This window comes from Enoplosus armatus, chromosome 17 (assembly GCF_043641665.1).
Source record: "Enoplosus armatus isolate fEnoArm2 chromosome 17, fEnoArm2.hap1, whole genome shotgun sequence".
NCBI lineage: Eukaryota > Metazoa > Chordata > Actinopteri > Centrarchiformes > Enoplosidae > Enoplosus > Enoplosus armatus.
In genome coordinates this window covers 11,484,368-11,500,428 of record NC_092196.1, presented here as the reverse complement: position 1 = coordinate 11,500,428, position 16,061 = coordinate 11,484,368, and the positions used below count along the sequence as shown (strand labels likewise).

At 40.8% G+C, this 16,061-nt stretch overlaps 1 protein-coding gene across 1 annotated transcript; it reads right to left on the bottom strand.

Moving 5' to 3' along the window:
• Positions 1-2,283: 2,283 nt before the first annotated feature.
• On the bottom strand, positions 2,284-10,232 carry LOC139300742 (centriolar coiled-coil protein of 110 kDa-like). The gene is made up of 14 exons (XM_070923924.1): positions 10,098-10,232; positions 9,123-9,333; positions 8,173-8,301; positions 5,982-7,197; positions 5,659-5,780; positions 5,297-5,447; positions 4,330-4,439; positions 4,093-4,209; positions 3,816-3,917; positions 3,619-3,735; positions 3,106-3,179; positions 2,945-3,010; positions 2,730-2,789; positions 2,284-2,359 (listed from the first exon to the last, which is right to left on the bottom strand). Exons 2-14 carry the CDS (start codon positions 9,285-9,287, stop codon positions 2,284-2,286), a joined length of 2,505 nt encoding a protein of 834 aa, XP_070780025.1. The 5' UTR covers positions 9,288-9,333; positions 10,098-10,232.
• Between the last annotated feature and the right edge of the window lie 5,829 nt (positions 10,233-16,061).

Sequence of the window (16,061 nt, the reverse complement as noted above, 5' to 3'; positions counted from 1 at the left end):
TACTCTTTGAGTTTTGTTTTGATATGTACTTTGAGTTTGCTTGTTGTGAATTGCATGTAGATCGATTTTAGATCCTTTTTGGTAAGCCATTTTGCCTTTAATTGATAAAATTACTTACTGTTGTTGTGCTGTTCACTTCAATCTGAGCAGGACTGCTTTTAAACATGCTCTTGAAATGAATTTGATTTGATTTAAAGATTAAGATGTGTGTGTGTGGGGGGGGGGGGGGTCAAACCAGGAACGTTGTGGTTTTCATGGTAGAGGTCTTAGCCACTAGGTCACTATGATGTCCCAGAGACTTTTTGTTTTTAATGATGTAACAGTTGTTTTCTTGTTCTTGAATACATTATCATGTTTTTAGTCAATGTTTTAATTTTATGAGATGATTGGGTGATTGGGATGGGGGAGTTGCAGTTTCAATGATTTTGAGTGTCTAGATTAAACCTTGAACCTTGATTACAGCTACTGTAGGTTGGATTTGATCCGATTTTATAGATAATAGACTAGAATAGACAGGTTTTTCAAAGAATGGTCTTAAATTGCTATTCTTTTCTTTCATATTCAAGGACAAAAGTGTTGCTTACTGCAAAATAATGTTTTTTGTGTGTTCATATATAATAGAGTCGTAGTATAGTAGTAAACCAGTGGCTTACACTCAGTTATTTACCTAACAATTGTTTTGTTTTAATCTACATTGATTCCAAATGCATATAAATATTTGATATGGTATATGTCCAATTAACGTCAATAAAGTTCACTATTAAGTGAAAGTGCCACATGTAGTTTGGCTTCTTTATTGTTTCTGTTGTAAAATGATCCGACAGCCACTCTTGGTTCTCCCATCAGTTTCTATTGTAAGATAAACAAATGCTTTTTGTTGCTCTTAATGCTCTTAAAAGCTTCCCTGACACAAATCTACATTACAGTACCAAAGTATTTTTAGTAACACACACTACGTCTGTTATCTATTTGGTGCCCAAGTAGTTGTAAATATGTTTTAAATTTGTGCCAGTCTTTTGGACATTAAGAACACTGAGAATGGCTGATGCCTTAGAGGCCCAAAAATATGATTAAATGATATTACTGTCAACAGCACTGTATCATGAGATGTTTAACTGCCATTTACTCCCTTGTGTGACTTGTTGAGTCAAAGCAGTTTCACTTTAAATATCGCTCCATTTTATCAAAATCAGAGTCCAGACAATTCAAATACTTGCAGAATTTATTCTGGTCATAAAAAAACATGACAATTTGGCGTTTCAATAAAAAAAAAAGAAAGAGTACAGCAATGTTGGTAAACAACATCAACACAATGAACACGACTGACGCAGAAGTATAAAGTCAATGTGGTATCGCAGTGAACCAGTGGGTGTACCAATTCATTACCATGTGGTTAGATAATATGTTCACGTAAGTATTCTTTTATTCAGAGTCTGACCCCTTATTCCTGACATGGGCAGTGGAAAATAAGGGAAAAGTTTAGAGAAATTGGCATGCATTTTATATGGTGTTCACAATTTACTTTTACTCTCTTACTTAGTGTTATGTGAAGCTACATTAATGTAGCACGCCAGTGTGTAAACAAATACATTTAGTTTTTGTTTTTTTTATTTGGCATTGATTTAAGCCAAATGTTGAAATACACTGAAATGAGTACTGTAAACTCAGCACCATTAAATAAAGAAACAAAGCACAAACAGGTACTCAAAGCCCTTGAACAAAAACCTCCAGTAACTGAATTATACACTTAAATCCTCTGTATATTCATGGCAACTACATTATATGACTGTCAGTATGAAACTGACTTTGTAAATTCACTTACAGCTATTAGCACTAGATGTTTATGAACACAATGGGTAAATATATGCATGCAGGAATAGTTCTTTAGGCACAGATAAAACATTTTGACTTATTTCCCTTTAACTCTGACCTTCTTCGAGCTTACATTTAAGTACAGATACGTCTTTAAAAAATTGTAAGATGTACCTACCCAATCATTAAATACTCCACACAAGTATCAAGCTACATATGAGTTTTGTGTGTAACAATCAGTTGTTGCCACTAAAAACTATTTCAGCAAGCTACAACAGTCAAAAACAATGGCATTGTGATGGTGTATATCAGTGAGCGTGGTAGTGAATACAATCCTTTGAATTGAATTTCAGAAGGTAGACTGAAGACAATCGTGTTATTAGCAGCGCTGACTGGAGTTTCAGTGGCACAAGTTTTGTATTAAAATACTAAAAATTCAAGTTCACAGGTCAGGGGATGTTGAGTCACCCGTTAACCCAGAGAGTGCTGCTTCTTCAGGTTGTCTGAGCGCCTCACTCTCTCCTCTGGGGTCTTTCTGTACCAGCTCCTGAGAGGAAACAGCCACTGTCACACAGTGATGACTTTACAGACATCCAGAAAAGCTGAAATCCATACATTTATGTACACTGTTGCCTTTAGCGAGAGGTGATAGTGCAGGTTCATTATCTAAATCGGCAAAACTTAATGTGCAAGTCGGCAAAGTAAAACGTCATCCACTACATGGTTTTTGCTGATCCGTGAAATATGAACAGCATATGAAGTTTATTGCATCGCGTGCAATTGCATTGTTAGTCAGGGCGGGAGACAATTAACATTTTCTCAGTAGAGGAGTCATGAATGTCTCCAACTAAATTACATATGGCAGTTTATGTGATTTATGATAGCAAGATAAGGCACAATTGGAAGTAGAAACTCACCCCTGGCGGTTCAGCTGACCTGGGACAGGAGAGTTTTGGCCTTGGCTCGGCTTCAGGACTCTGGGAAAGGAAAAAAGATTGTATGTAGGCAGTGGATTTTCTGGAGACAATAAATGCAGGAAAATTCAGGATAGAGAATGAAACCAGACAATATAAGGCACGAAATATATATATTTTTAAATGTGATAACAAATTGTCACTGCTGTGTTTGGCACCTGTTGGTAGTGGGGCTCTTTGGCTTCTGCTGCATCTTCCTAGCCTGTGCTGGGGATTCACCAACCCTGAAAGAAATGCACACAACAAAAAGACTTGTGATTGCTGGATCACATTAAGATTTAAAGGCTATGTACAGCTGTGTTCCTCTTTCCTATCTTACCTCTTTTTCCTGTCCATAGATCTCTGTGTGGCAGCGGACAGAACCACTCGCTCCTTGGGGCACTTGGCTTTCTCCTGCAGGACATAGTTTATGATAGAAGAACAGACATTGACAGAAAAAGACAAAGCATGTTATAAGCTTAACTCTAAGTCACTTTGTAAATTTCATGATCAAGGTGCTACATAAATAAAGCTCATCATGATTATTTGTGTGCCACCAGTTGTGCAGTTGTGCTGGTACTAAAACTATATTATTGACTATAACAAGCCATGAATGTCTTGATTTATACCTCCAGACAAATGCATGTTTGGCATTTTACCCCCCCCCCCCCCCCCCCCACCCAAAAAAAAAACATGAACTTCCTTCACTGCTCACCAAGCGCAAGTACTCAAGTTCAGTATATTGACAGACAAAAGACTGAAAAGATGTCTGAATTTGAAGAGCAACAAATGTCACCTTCTTCTCATTCAGTATGGCTATGTGATTGATTACAGGCCTGTATTTTCAGGTTACCATGTCTCGTAGCTTCCTCTCTGCTCGGACTTCCCTGTCCTGCTGCAGCAATGCCAATCGATCCTCCAGAGGCATTTCAAAGAAGATGTCATGGATGTCATAAAGGGCTGCACGTAACTGAGGGACAAAAGATGCACACATAAACACAAAGAAAGGTGGACCTCTGCTGTCTACAGACAGTAACTACACATTCGTACCTGGGCTCTAACTCTCTCTTGCAGGGAGCGATCTTGTGCTGAGTAGCTGCCTCGCTTCTGTCGAGCTTCAGTCTGGAATGAACGGATGAACTCCTGTGTATCCTAAGCACACGTATATACCGCACACATTCATAAACATACAGGTTTTTCCCAATCATTAACATGGTGATTCACTTATTAAATAACTCTGATTACACTCACATTAGTGTTTTCGACTGGTTGTTCACATTTTTAGTGTGTGTGTGTGTTTTGTGTTTATGTGAGAGGGTAATCTCACCACGATGGTCTGGCGCAGGTGTTTGACCTTCTCTGTTTTGAGCAGTCTGCGTGTGAGGAAGCCGCGAACGATGGCACCAATTCGACAGAACGCTCTCTGCTGCTCTACGGTCAGAACCTGGAGCACATGACAAGGACGCAGGAAGATGGGAATATGAAGAGGGGGACATAGAGAGGGTTTGAGAAATAAACGTCCATTTATTGTACAAACACACACTATCTACTTGGGCATACCCACCAGACTAAGCCTCGCTCGAGGTTTGCTAACTGCCCATGTGGGCCCCCACAGATAGACGGGAGGCTGGACAGAGGGAGAGGACACCCTGGAACTTACAGGACTAGGAAAACCTAGAGAAACAAACAAATACGTTCAATTTTAACATACAGCTAGAATTGGTACCATATGCACTACACTTTTAGTAGTTACTGCTGTTTTACTGAGAAATTCCTGGGAACAAGACACAGTCTGTGAATTATAAGAGTATGTATTACTGCAGTCAGGCATGTAACAATATCATTTTTGAGTTTAAAAAACACTCTTACTGAAAATGTAAAAAGTAGAAGTTCCTCATAAAAATAAATGTAAAATAGATGGTTTGCAATAAAAACTAAAACTAATCATATCCTTTACCAAGATATAAAACTATAACCATTATTGCCCCATCCTTAACTGCAATAAAGTACACTCACCTTTCACTTCACTATCTTTTTTTTTTAAGTTGGCATAACTTGGTGGTGATAAAGAGCCAAAAGTCCTGCTACCTTTCCTTGTGTGACTACTTTTTTAGCATTTAACATCTACAGCTCTGATGAGGTTTCGTGGGAAGTGTAATTGTTAAATGCATACAAAATAATAGTGTTATCTTTTACCTGTGAAGCATCAGTCTGTAAAGAACGGATGAACTCCTTTTTATCCTAAGGACACATTCATAAACATATCTTCTTTTGATGCAGCCAATTTATCCTGTTTAAGTGTTTAATGAAGAGTTGCTCAAACATTACTGTCCTGTATAGTTGGAAATACAAATTTAGCTTGGTATATGGACTGAAAGCTCCAGTATTATGATTTAGGTTTTCAAAAAGAGCAAAGAAAAATGAGAGAGTTAATGAACTACAACACTCTTCTGTCTTTGGGCATGTAGTCTTTCGTCACCACTGACCTACAAACTGCAACGCAGTAATAAGTGAGCTTGGTGAAGCGGTACCTATACTGTGTCCAGGTGATCGCTCAGATGGTGTGTGGGCAGGGCTTAGTCCCGGGCAGGCGGGGCTCACAATAGGACAGCTGTCACTCACAGACCTACAACTCCACCCACAAGCATCCCCACTCAGTCTTCTCTCTGCCTCCTCGAGCTCCTAAACACAATACAGTAAACACACTTCAGTACTTATATACATATACATATAATGTTAATGCACAAACACACATACACGTGCACAAAGTACATTATTGTCTTAAGCAAAAGAAAATAAATTCACACTTAACAACATATAAACATTACATTTTTTGATCTGATTTTGATCTACGTCTATTTAGAATAGTTAATGTGTGATTCCATGTGCTGACCAGACAGAGGCGCTGTTGTTCTTTCTCCTGCTCAGCCAGGAGCAGAGACATCTGCAAAGCATGCTCCTCCTCCAGACGCCTTTGCATGTCCTCCAGAGCCTGCGCTCTCCTCTGGGTCTCCTCTGTTGATGTGCATGAATAAATACACATAAAATTATTTATCTTTGAAAGGTTGTATCCTTTTCCTTTACTTCCCCTGCCTCTCTCTCATACAATATTTCACCTAAAAGCTGCAGTGGGAGAAACAGTGATCTCAGTGGAAATGACACAATTTAACTAGTGAACACAATGTGCATTACAGGAGCTGTTCCAAAGAGACTCACCTGTCTTGCTGCCCTGTGCCTCAGCTGCATTTCTGAGGACAGTTGGTGTTGTCCTCCCATTGTTCGTCCCCTGAGGGTCATCAGGCTCCATCCTGAGCGTGACCTGAGCCAGGTCAGGAGTCATGCGGGGCCTCAGCAGAGGTGGTGAGGGGTTATCTACCTCATACGACTGGTTTAAAGGGGCTGCAGGGGTGCGCCAACTTGGAGCAAACCGTGTAACTCCTGCCATGAAGCGAGGAACCCTTTCCTGGCTGCGGTCTATGTGCTCCACTCCAGAGTGGTAGGCATGCAGCTGGCTGTCCAGGGTATGGCAGCGCCGGCGAAATCCTGCAGCGAAATGGTCAAGGTGTCCCTTCGGTTTTGGCCCTGAGGTGCAAACAGGGCTACAGGTCTCCTGCACTGGACTGGTACCACAGTGGCTGGATCGACGATTGTCACTCCTGCTAACACCGCACCCACCTTCACTCCCCACTGAGCCCCAGTAATCGGAGGACTTTGTGGCTCCTGAGAGAGCTTCTCCCCGATCTGCCATGTCAGCTCCTTCCCCTGACCTTCCTGGGCTTCGGGGGATAAGGTCTGCTGGCCCGATGGGAAACGAAATATGGATGTTCCCTGTAGAAACTGGCCGAGGTCTGCGTCTCTGTGGACGGGGACTAATGCTGGACTCTGGACTGGGGAGACGAGTATACCGGTCAGGTAGACTAGGTGAGAGGCAGCCAGACTGTTGTGGACTGGGGTCGGGCAGAGTTTGATGCTGGATTTGGGTCTGAGGTGGGCCAATAGGGCTATGGTGCAGACTGAATCCAAACTCAATGCCCGTGTCCCCCATGGGACTGCCGCTCTTATTCTCCTTGTCAGAGACAGTCTCAGGTGGGGGAGTCCTGGTGACAGTGTGGACAACTTTTGACCCCTGCTGACTCTGCTCTCTCTTCACATACTCTCTTGATCTCTTAAGAAGGCTGTCCAAACTAATGTCCTCCTCCTCCTCTTCCTCCTCACTCTTCTCTTCCCTCTCCACCATCACTTCCTCCACTGCCTTGTAGCCGTTGAGGATGGGGGTCTCGGAGCATGGAGTGGCAGGCCAATCCTTTGTCTGAGGCCCAAATCCAGGGTCCCTGGGAAGTCCAGGAGAGTCGGTGACCAGGGTGTAGCCACTGACTGCTGCAGATTTAGAAACTGGCAGCTTTTCAACCTCTTCACTTGGTGCTTTATGTGTCTGTGCAGAGATAATAAGTAACAATAAAGAATGACTACCTGATGGTATTATATGCCCTTTTTCTCCAAAACTGCAGTGGTTTAAAGCAGTTCATTCATCACTGGCATACAAACAATGAAAAGGAAAATAAATATCAGACAGTCCAGTGTTGTCTCTCAACTAAATGTGAGGTGCCTAAAATGAAAAAGGCACTTGTAAAGTATATTATCCAAATTCAGAATAACCCAATTTGTAAACCTAACCTGGCCCTAGGCTCATCACTTCCATCACGAAAAATCTAAGCAAACCTGAGATTGATCTTAACCAAGACACTTAATGCTTACATGCTATTTCCACACCTATAATCACCTGAAGTTCTTTTACTGACACACTTGAAATGTGTCCAGATCTCTTAATAAATAGCTCAGTCTGAATGCTTGATGTTGGTACAGACACATCACAGAGGCAGTAGTAACAACAAACAGTGACTGGCCAATTACAATTATTCAAAGACAAAATTTCATAACCAGAGCTGATTTACAAGTGGACAATATAGCTTTGGACGTTGAGATGACAAAAAAGGGCCACCTTCAGGTAATAATAGCACAGCCTACCGGAGAAAGTGTTGAGTCAGACAACCTGTATTCAAGTCTGCAAATGTCACGAGAGATTCTGGGACAAGCCTGTAATTCAGTTTTTGTGCTTTATCGTGGGACCGACACACAGACCTATTTCCCATATGGGCATATTTGAGAATTTTAGATGAAGCATGTTTATAGAAAGATACAAATAAAGTGGCTTGTTTGTTGTATGACTGTCATAGCATATTAACTAACATTTCCATGTAATGGACTGATAGACTAACTTTTTAATTTCAATGCACACTGTTAAGCCTACACAATATCATATTGATTTCCCAAACTTATATTTCTTTTTCCTCTGGATCCTGATCCAGACCACACAGGCATGTGACCAGGACAATACCGTGCTACTGACCTGAGCTTGTTCCAGTATGTCCTGAACCCGGGCCAAAAGGTTGTTCCTCTGCTGGTTCTGCCTGTTCACCTCCAGCTGGACTGCCCTCCGTCTGTGGTCACATATCTCACTGCGCTGCTCAGCACTCAACTGGAAAAAGAAAATACAGACTCTATTTTTAACACTGATTCAAAAAATGTAAAACCTTTTGAGCTCCAATTTAACTTTCTGCGTGATCAGGCTCAAGCAATAACACATGAGAAAAGATAAGTCAAGAACTCTTTGTTTCCAATTCACAAAATGTATGTTGATTGTTTGTGATTTATTTTCAGTTATTCCACTATATGTTTGTGTGTCCTTTGTTTGAGTGGCAGAGAAATCTTCAGCCTCACCCTGGCCTCTCCATCATGTGGCTGTCCCTGAAAACTCATTTTGTCAGCAGTCACCAGCAGATGGATTCTCCTGACTAACATCAGATAGCCTTGGTGTTCCTCGTCATCAATGATATCCCCTCTCTTTCCCTTGCCAACTGCTGATCTAATTGGGACTAGTCAGCCTACGTGTTTTAGATATATCATGTAGGCCTCAAAAAAGTAAGTGTTTTTCCTTAAATGTTACCTTTATTTTAAACCGTGCGATTATGTATCTCTGTGCATGTCTGTGTTGTATGTCTAAAATATGTATCATAACATCCTCCTCATTGTAACTGAATAGAGTAAGCAAAGCCTTCTGTTACTATGCAGCATAGAGCAAACATGCAGCCATAGCGGGACAGTGACAGATATACAGACTCTCTAGGGAAACCAAACAAACATTTTGTAATTATTGCTCTTGCTCTGGATATCAAGCTACTTGCAAACCTCTTAAAAACTATTTTTGATAAAGAAACTTTAGAAACTTTAATTGGTTTAGCTACATCTTGTGTTGTCCCTTCAGCATGAGTTATTGTGTCTGTTTATTTTCTTCCTTACCAGAGGCGAAAGTACAGCTCTTCCATGGAAGCGGATGACAGAGCGAGCCTTCAGGGACCAATGCGGCTCACATGTTGTCTTCTTGAATTTCCCCTCCTCCTGCAGTATGGCCAAACTCCGCAGACAGAACTCCTCATAGCTTTCCATCTCTGGACACCCACACATCCACACTCTGAATAGGAAACACTCACCATGTAGCCTTGTCACCCAGCTGTTAAATCAAATGGAGAGTGTGGAATTATATGGACGTCAATGGACATGTGAGCTGAGACTGCAATGGGTGTGGATCACTAGAGGAAACCATCTGGGATACGTGGAAGAGCAGGACAAATCGCCTACAACAATAGAGGGTCTGTCTGCCCTTAGTGGTTTTATCACACTCATCACATTCCTGCCATTCCTTTCTATCAGACCTTGCTGGTGACTGACTTCCATTTCCGCGTCTCATGGAAATGCATGAGGAATCGTGTGTCTAATCAATGCAGTTTCTATTTCTGAAACGTCTGTCAGCAAATGGACAGCACAGATCCTTCACAGACAGGTAGTGTGACACTGGGCGTTAGCCTAAGCGCACAGCGGTTGTATGGATGAAATTAAAACATAATTTCAATGAATACAGCTTTGTAATAAGTGTCAATTTCTCTATAGAGTAAATGGCCATCCCTCGGTTAGGTTTTAATTCAACCTGGGGATCGTGCCAGTAACCTAGTGGTCTTCAGTCGCCTAATTACAGTAGCTACCTCGCTGATTCATCACAGAACAGTGACAGCACAGTTGAGGTGGGAATGGGTTTCTTTTTGTATCCGGCTTTTACAGAGCAAGCTTGATACCGGCAGTTTTGAAGGTATAATCTAAGAGATAGTCGATTTTACGGCATCAAGACGTTTTAGTACAGATGTGCCCTGGAAGAATGACAGTTGATAACGTTAACTGTTAACGTTACACAGTACCAATTGCTCGTCACCGCTTTCTTACCTTCACAATGAAGAAAAAGTAATATCTCCTTTCCTTTCTCCCGACGGGAGACGCGCCAATGTCGCAGGTGAAACAATAAAGTGCGGCCACAACATGAACCTTATATTTCTCCTCTCAATCTCGGGTTGCCCATCATCATCGTTTCAACTCTTCCGGTCTCCAACAGCGCCTCCTAGCAACAGCATGTGGGCCACGTTCCAATATGGTCCACGCGACCTGTCCACGTTGCCTCCTCGGGAGATTCTATTATCAACAATTTCGTTCACGCACTGAGAAATAAATGATTCTAGAATGTTTTATAGAATGTTTTGTTTCGACTGGTGCGATGACTCATTTCAGGAAGGAGGTAGTAAAGAAACTCGAGGAAAGTAAAGGGCGAAACTGTGAGAAAAATGGAACGAGATCTTTGTCGAACAATTACCTCACCTCATTTGTGACAGATTAAAAAGAATAGTTATCCTATTGTACAATCCACAGGGGACCACGGGGCTAAATAAGATGCCGGACCCATATTAACTCGTTCTAACCCGTTCTTCCCACTCTCAGTATTCATATTGTGTAATTTTACATAGCTCCAGTTTTGCTGAGTGGAAATCTGATTAAACACAGATATACATTTAGGAATTTGCTCCACGTCAGCACATCGTAATTTAGATTTTAACAAAGATTAGGTAACAAAGTGTGCACCTTAAGGCCTTTACCAGTTGTTATTGTGTTTTCATCGAGCATATTCCAAAACTCCCTAACAAAGTTACAACTAAAGACATTACCATAATAATAGCCAAAAAAATAAAAAATAAAAATAGCCCCGGCCCCGGCCCCAGCCCTGGCCCCAGCCTGGCTCTTGGTGGCCCCAGGAGATCTGGAACCTGGGGGAAGTTGCCTGCTTTGCCTTTGGTGGTATTTCATCTTTGGGATTATTATTATATAAACATTGTGTGGGTAACAAAACAGGCCATATTGATCTTTTTTCTAAAACAACAATATCACTTTTATCTATCTTTTAAGTCTATGATTTTATTTTATCCTTTGCAACTCTACTATGATGAATGCCCATGTCTCTGTTTCATTTAATTATAGTTTATAATGCACAATGAAGAAAACTGTTAATGGGACAATTGCAAGCTGTTGGAGAGCTGTGTGTATATTTTTTAAGATGACATGGATCCATATTTATTTCTTTGCGATTGTGAGGAGCGAGGGGCCCCCACCACGCCGGCTATAATTCACAGCCCAGGACAATATTTTTTCCATGATGTCTTTATTATACTGACACTCAAAAACACCATGTCAACAAGCCATCACAAATTCAGTAGCAAGCAAAATGACGTTGCTGTTTTCACAACTCGTCTCTTGAGTGCACAGGTAAACCTGAATGTGTAGGTTGAGCAATGCGCACACGTTCCTTGTTTTCCTGAAGTAAAGCTTCAATGTCACTTTCTGTGAAGATGTTTTTTTTGGAACCCTGTCACAAAAATTAAACAATGTTAGTTCTCATAGGAGCAATTTATTCTAATGAGATGGATATTAATGATTGTATGTTTCACAATCATACCCACAGCCTACCTCAAAAGACTGGCGTTTCACCCCTACACAGGCTGTGGACTTCTCATAACACAGGGCTATATCCAGATGCTTTGGTTCTTTATTTACCAAAGTTACATGGAACTGGTCATATTGAGAGTCTGGATGGGGATTCAAAAATACATTATTATATGGAGAGTAAAAAATGTGCAAAGCCATTGCTATTTCATCCTAATCTTACCAAACAAGTGCATGCAGGAGGATGTCATCTTGTCCACAGAGACATGGTCATGTTTGTAGGACTGCAGTTTCTCACACACACCCCCGCTGATGAGGTTCTTAACTATTGTCTGTCTGCTCTCAGCTGGGGCTTCCTTCATGGCTTTCTCGATCACTGGAGGGCAGTATGCACATGCTTTTATTAACTTTCTATGTCTTAAAAGTCACATGAGGAACACGTGACACGCGGTTATGAGAAAGCATTAAGTCAAAACAAGTGTCACTTAGGTGATAATTCAGAGCGTATCATTGCTTCTTGCTCTAAGGCAAGCTGAGTAATTATCCACCATACCTCGTGCTGCTGTTAGACAACTCTCACAATAGGCGTCTGTTAAAAAGAAAAGAGTCAACAGGCTGGAGCCACTATCCAACAGAAACCAGAAGACTTGCCAAACTATAAACACTATCGTGACTGAGGAAATCCTGTTAGCAGAATTGTGGTGTTTAATTTACTTACAACGCTCCATGTCATCAGGCTGCACAGGAAGAAGGTAGCACACACACATTACAGAAATGAAGATCTTCATAATCAGTGACTGTAGACCAAATGGGCACACAGTGAACTAACAGCTCTCTACAAACTAGGAAAGACACATACGTAAAGGTAGAGCAGCCAACTGCGCTTGAGCTAAATCATCTTCCCTTGAAGGACAATGGGATCACATCGCCATCATTCCACAAATGACAGGTGTCCAGTTTTTCCAGTTTTCTGTTTAAAGATGTTTTTCACAGACTGAGTTGTTGCTGGTCTTTGAACAAGGGTCTCAAAGTACTGTGAACTCAAAATACACACTTTGCAACTGCACTTTAGGATTCAGCACAGTCTCCACAGAGACATTTACAAGTACCTGGGAGTTCACATTGATAATAAACTGGACTTGGCAAAGAACACTAATGCCCTCTACAAGAAGGGCCAGAGCCGTCCCTATTTTCTGAGGCGGCTGAGATCCTTCAACAGCTGCCGGACTATGCTGAGGATGTTCTATGAGTCTGTGGTGGCCAGTGCTATCCTCTATGCTGTTGCATGCTGGGGCAGCACGCTGAGGGTGGCGGACTCCAACAGACTCAATAAATTGATCCACAAGGCCAGTGACGTTGTGGGGGGGGTGGAGCTGGACTCTCTGAAGGTGGTGTCAGACAGGAGGATGCTGTCCAAGCTGCGGGTCATCTTGGACAATGTCTCACATCCTCTCCATAATGTACTGGTCAGTCAAAAGAGCACCTTCAGTGGGAGACTCATTCCTCCCAAATGTACAACAGAGTGCCACAGGGAATCATTCCTGCCTGTGGCCATCAAACAGTTCAACTCCTCCCTCTGAGTGTCAATAAACAGACTGGAAATCTGGACCTGCTTCTACATATACTACCTCATTATTATTTATTCTTTAAATGTCAGTGCAATACATATATATTCATACACAATAGTGCAATACATACATATATATATATATATATATATATATATATATATATATATATATATATATACATACTGGTACTGCAGCACTGGTACTGTATAACTTCCCCCCGGAGATCAATAAAGTATTTCTGATTCTGATTCTGACATATAAAACAATACAAGAGGACTTGAAGTACATACAGTATTTTAACAATAGGAGGGAAAAACAACAAGAGTAAGAGAGCAGTATTTAGAACAACACCTGAAATACTGAAAAGATTCTTACGCAAAAAGGCAATTTAGTGAGTAAAGTAAGTGGTTTACTGACAATTACTGACAATTAAAGTAATTTGTTGCAATTAATCACTGTAAATTTGTAGAGAAGACTATATTTTCGAAGCAGCTTTTCTAGCACTGAGATATTCTAAGCTACAATATTTATTAATGAATTTAAAATTGATTAATTTACAGAGTTGCAAATAAGAGATCGGCTGGGTGTCAGTTTTCTTCAGGGCTTTTTTCATGTGAGATTACTTGTTTAATCAAGCAGTTCCTATGTTTTGTGAAGAGTTCCTTCGTAGATACATAGAGGTACCTGGATGCAACTCTGAGAACTTGAGAATCATATATTTTTCTCTGCCAGGCTTCACATGAGAGATCCATTAGGAAAGTTCTTCTTCTTCTTCTCATTATTATTATTATCATTATTATTATTATTAGTAGTAGTAGTAGTAGTAGTAGCAGTAGTCAGAGGTGGAAGAAGATAATTAAGTAAAAGCAGCAATACCACAGTGTAGAATTACTTTGTTACAAGTAAATGTCTTGAATAAAAGTACAAAAGTGTTAGCATCAAAATATACTTAAAGTATCAAAAGTAACAGTACATATTATGACCCATTTAGGATAATGTATATTATATTGTTGGATTATAATTATTGATGCATCAATGTAGCCTACGTATCACTTGGTAAAGGTAGGGTTAATTTTAATTACTTTATAAAGTATACTGCTGTGTAGCTTAATTTATAATAATATATCTTATTTGTTTGATAAGAATCTGAATCAAAAGTAACTAGTAACTAAATTTATCAAATAGCTGTAATGTAGTAATAAGTACATTTCCCTCTGAAATGTAGTAGAGTAGAAGTAGAAGTAATATAAAATGGAATTACTCAAGTAAAAGTACCTCAAAAATGTACTTAAATTACTTTCCACAACTGGACGTAGTAGTAGTAGTAGTTTTCTTAATGCATTCACACTTAGTTGTTGTGTTTGTCAGCGGCCACTAAGTGATGCTGTTTTATATCGAAATCTAGTTTCAAGGCTTTTTTGACAGATCCCATATATGGTCATTTTTACCATATAAGGATTGACGCATGTGACGCCGGTGTAGCAACGGAAAATATGACCGTGTGCGGGAAAGGCGAACGTTAGAGGAAGGTCCTCTTTTCACGGGAGTCAATGTCCAACTGATGTGAAGCGCTAACTAACTGGATGTAACACACTACAAGATAAACCCATTTGAGTGTCCCCAGCGTCAGACTCAACGTGTGAGTAGTCTAACTTCTGTACGGATAATTATGTGAATTAATTTCACATGCGCTTTCCTGAACTGTCATGAGAGGCTACAACTTCTCAACAGTCTTAAGGTTTGTTCTGCGGTGCAGTATTATAGCAAACACGTGTCGTAGCTTCCTGGACTGTTTGTCTGGAGACGTTTTACTGGTAAGAAGCATATGAACATAAAGAAGAAGCCCAGAGACTGACTTCAACTTTTGTTTTTTTTCTGACCAGTGCAGTTGCAGGGGGGCTAGGCTAATTTCTTGTGTGGTCACTTGACTTTTTACCGATGGATTAATTGATTTCTCCAACTGCTGTAATGGGAAGGTTTGTTGAATTGCCTTGCAAGAAATCAAATGTTAACAAACACCTCCTGCCTGTGGCTATTTCCTTGAGCTTCACATTAGCAAAGGCAGAGTGTCCATGCGAAGGTAGGGGCTTCAACCCTGTAGCCAACACTTCCGTCTTCCTTTAAATCCGGGAGACGCTCGCATTTTGTAGCTTACAGATATATTTTGTTTCCTTCAGTATTTACTTGCTCGGGTGCATGTCGAAACTGTGGTTACAACGGCAGTAACTACTGGTTTGTTTTACTAAACAAAACGGGGCTTCAAGCTGCTCCAGACACAGAGGACAGGGGTCAAGGCTTGGAGAAGAAGAAGGGGTGTTGGTGGGAAGTAACAAGTACTTGTGACCCCCCTACAGGAAAGCAGTGTCTGGTTGTGGCCCCTGGTCACGTTTCAAATGTCTGTTGTTAGCAGTAGAAAATAAAAAAAGTATTTGGCAGAGGCATAGCCCACCTTCTGCTGTAGACGTCCAAAGGTCGCAGTGAGATTGGATCCATCTAAATAAAGTGTACAGGCTGCTGTCCAGCAGATGGCGCCTCGCCCAAAACCTTGCATGCTCTCATCAGTTCAGTTATTGGATTCAGGTTTTGATATCAATAATATTCTCTATATCTCTATGGAACATTTCCTGCTTCAACTGATCTGCTGCTCAGAGGCCAGTTGCAAAGCAGCATCCACTTGGTGTGTATTAAAGTATAATGTTATGCCACCCTGTTCCCAACACATATAATAATATAATCGTATTCATTCATTCAGTCATTTTTTTTAATATGGCAGATAGTTACAACTGACAGCGTGTTTTTACCAGTTGTGGAAGACGTACTCAGATACTTTACTGAAGTAAAAGTTGCAATA

Bases quoted from the DNA above. Each gene is read 5' to 3' on its own strand.
- LOC139300742 (XM_070923924.1), bottom strand. From the start codon at position 9,287: ATGTGTGGGTGTCCAGAGATGGAAAGCTATGAGGAGTTCTGTCTGCGG. The intron at 7,198-8,172 runs GTCAGTAGCACG...ATCTCTGCACAG, and splicing joins ACATACTGGAACAAGCTCAG to ACACATAAAGCACCAAGTGA. The intron at 3,180-3,618 runs GTAACCTGAAAA...TATGTCCTGCAG, and splicing joins AGAGGAAGCTACGAGACATG to GAGAAAGCCAAGTGCCCCAA.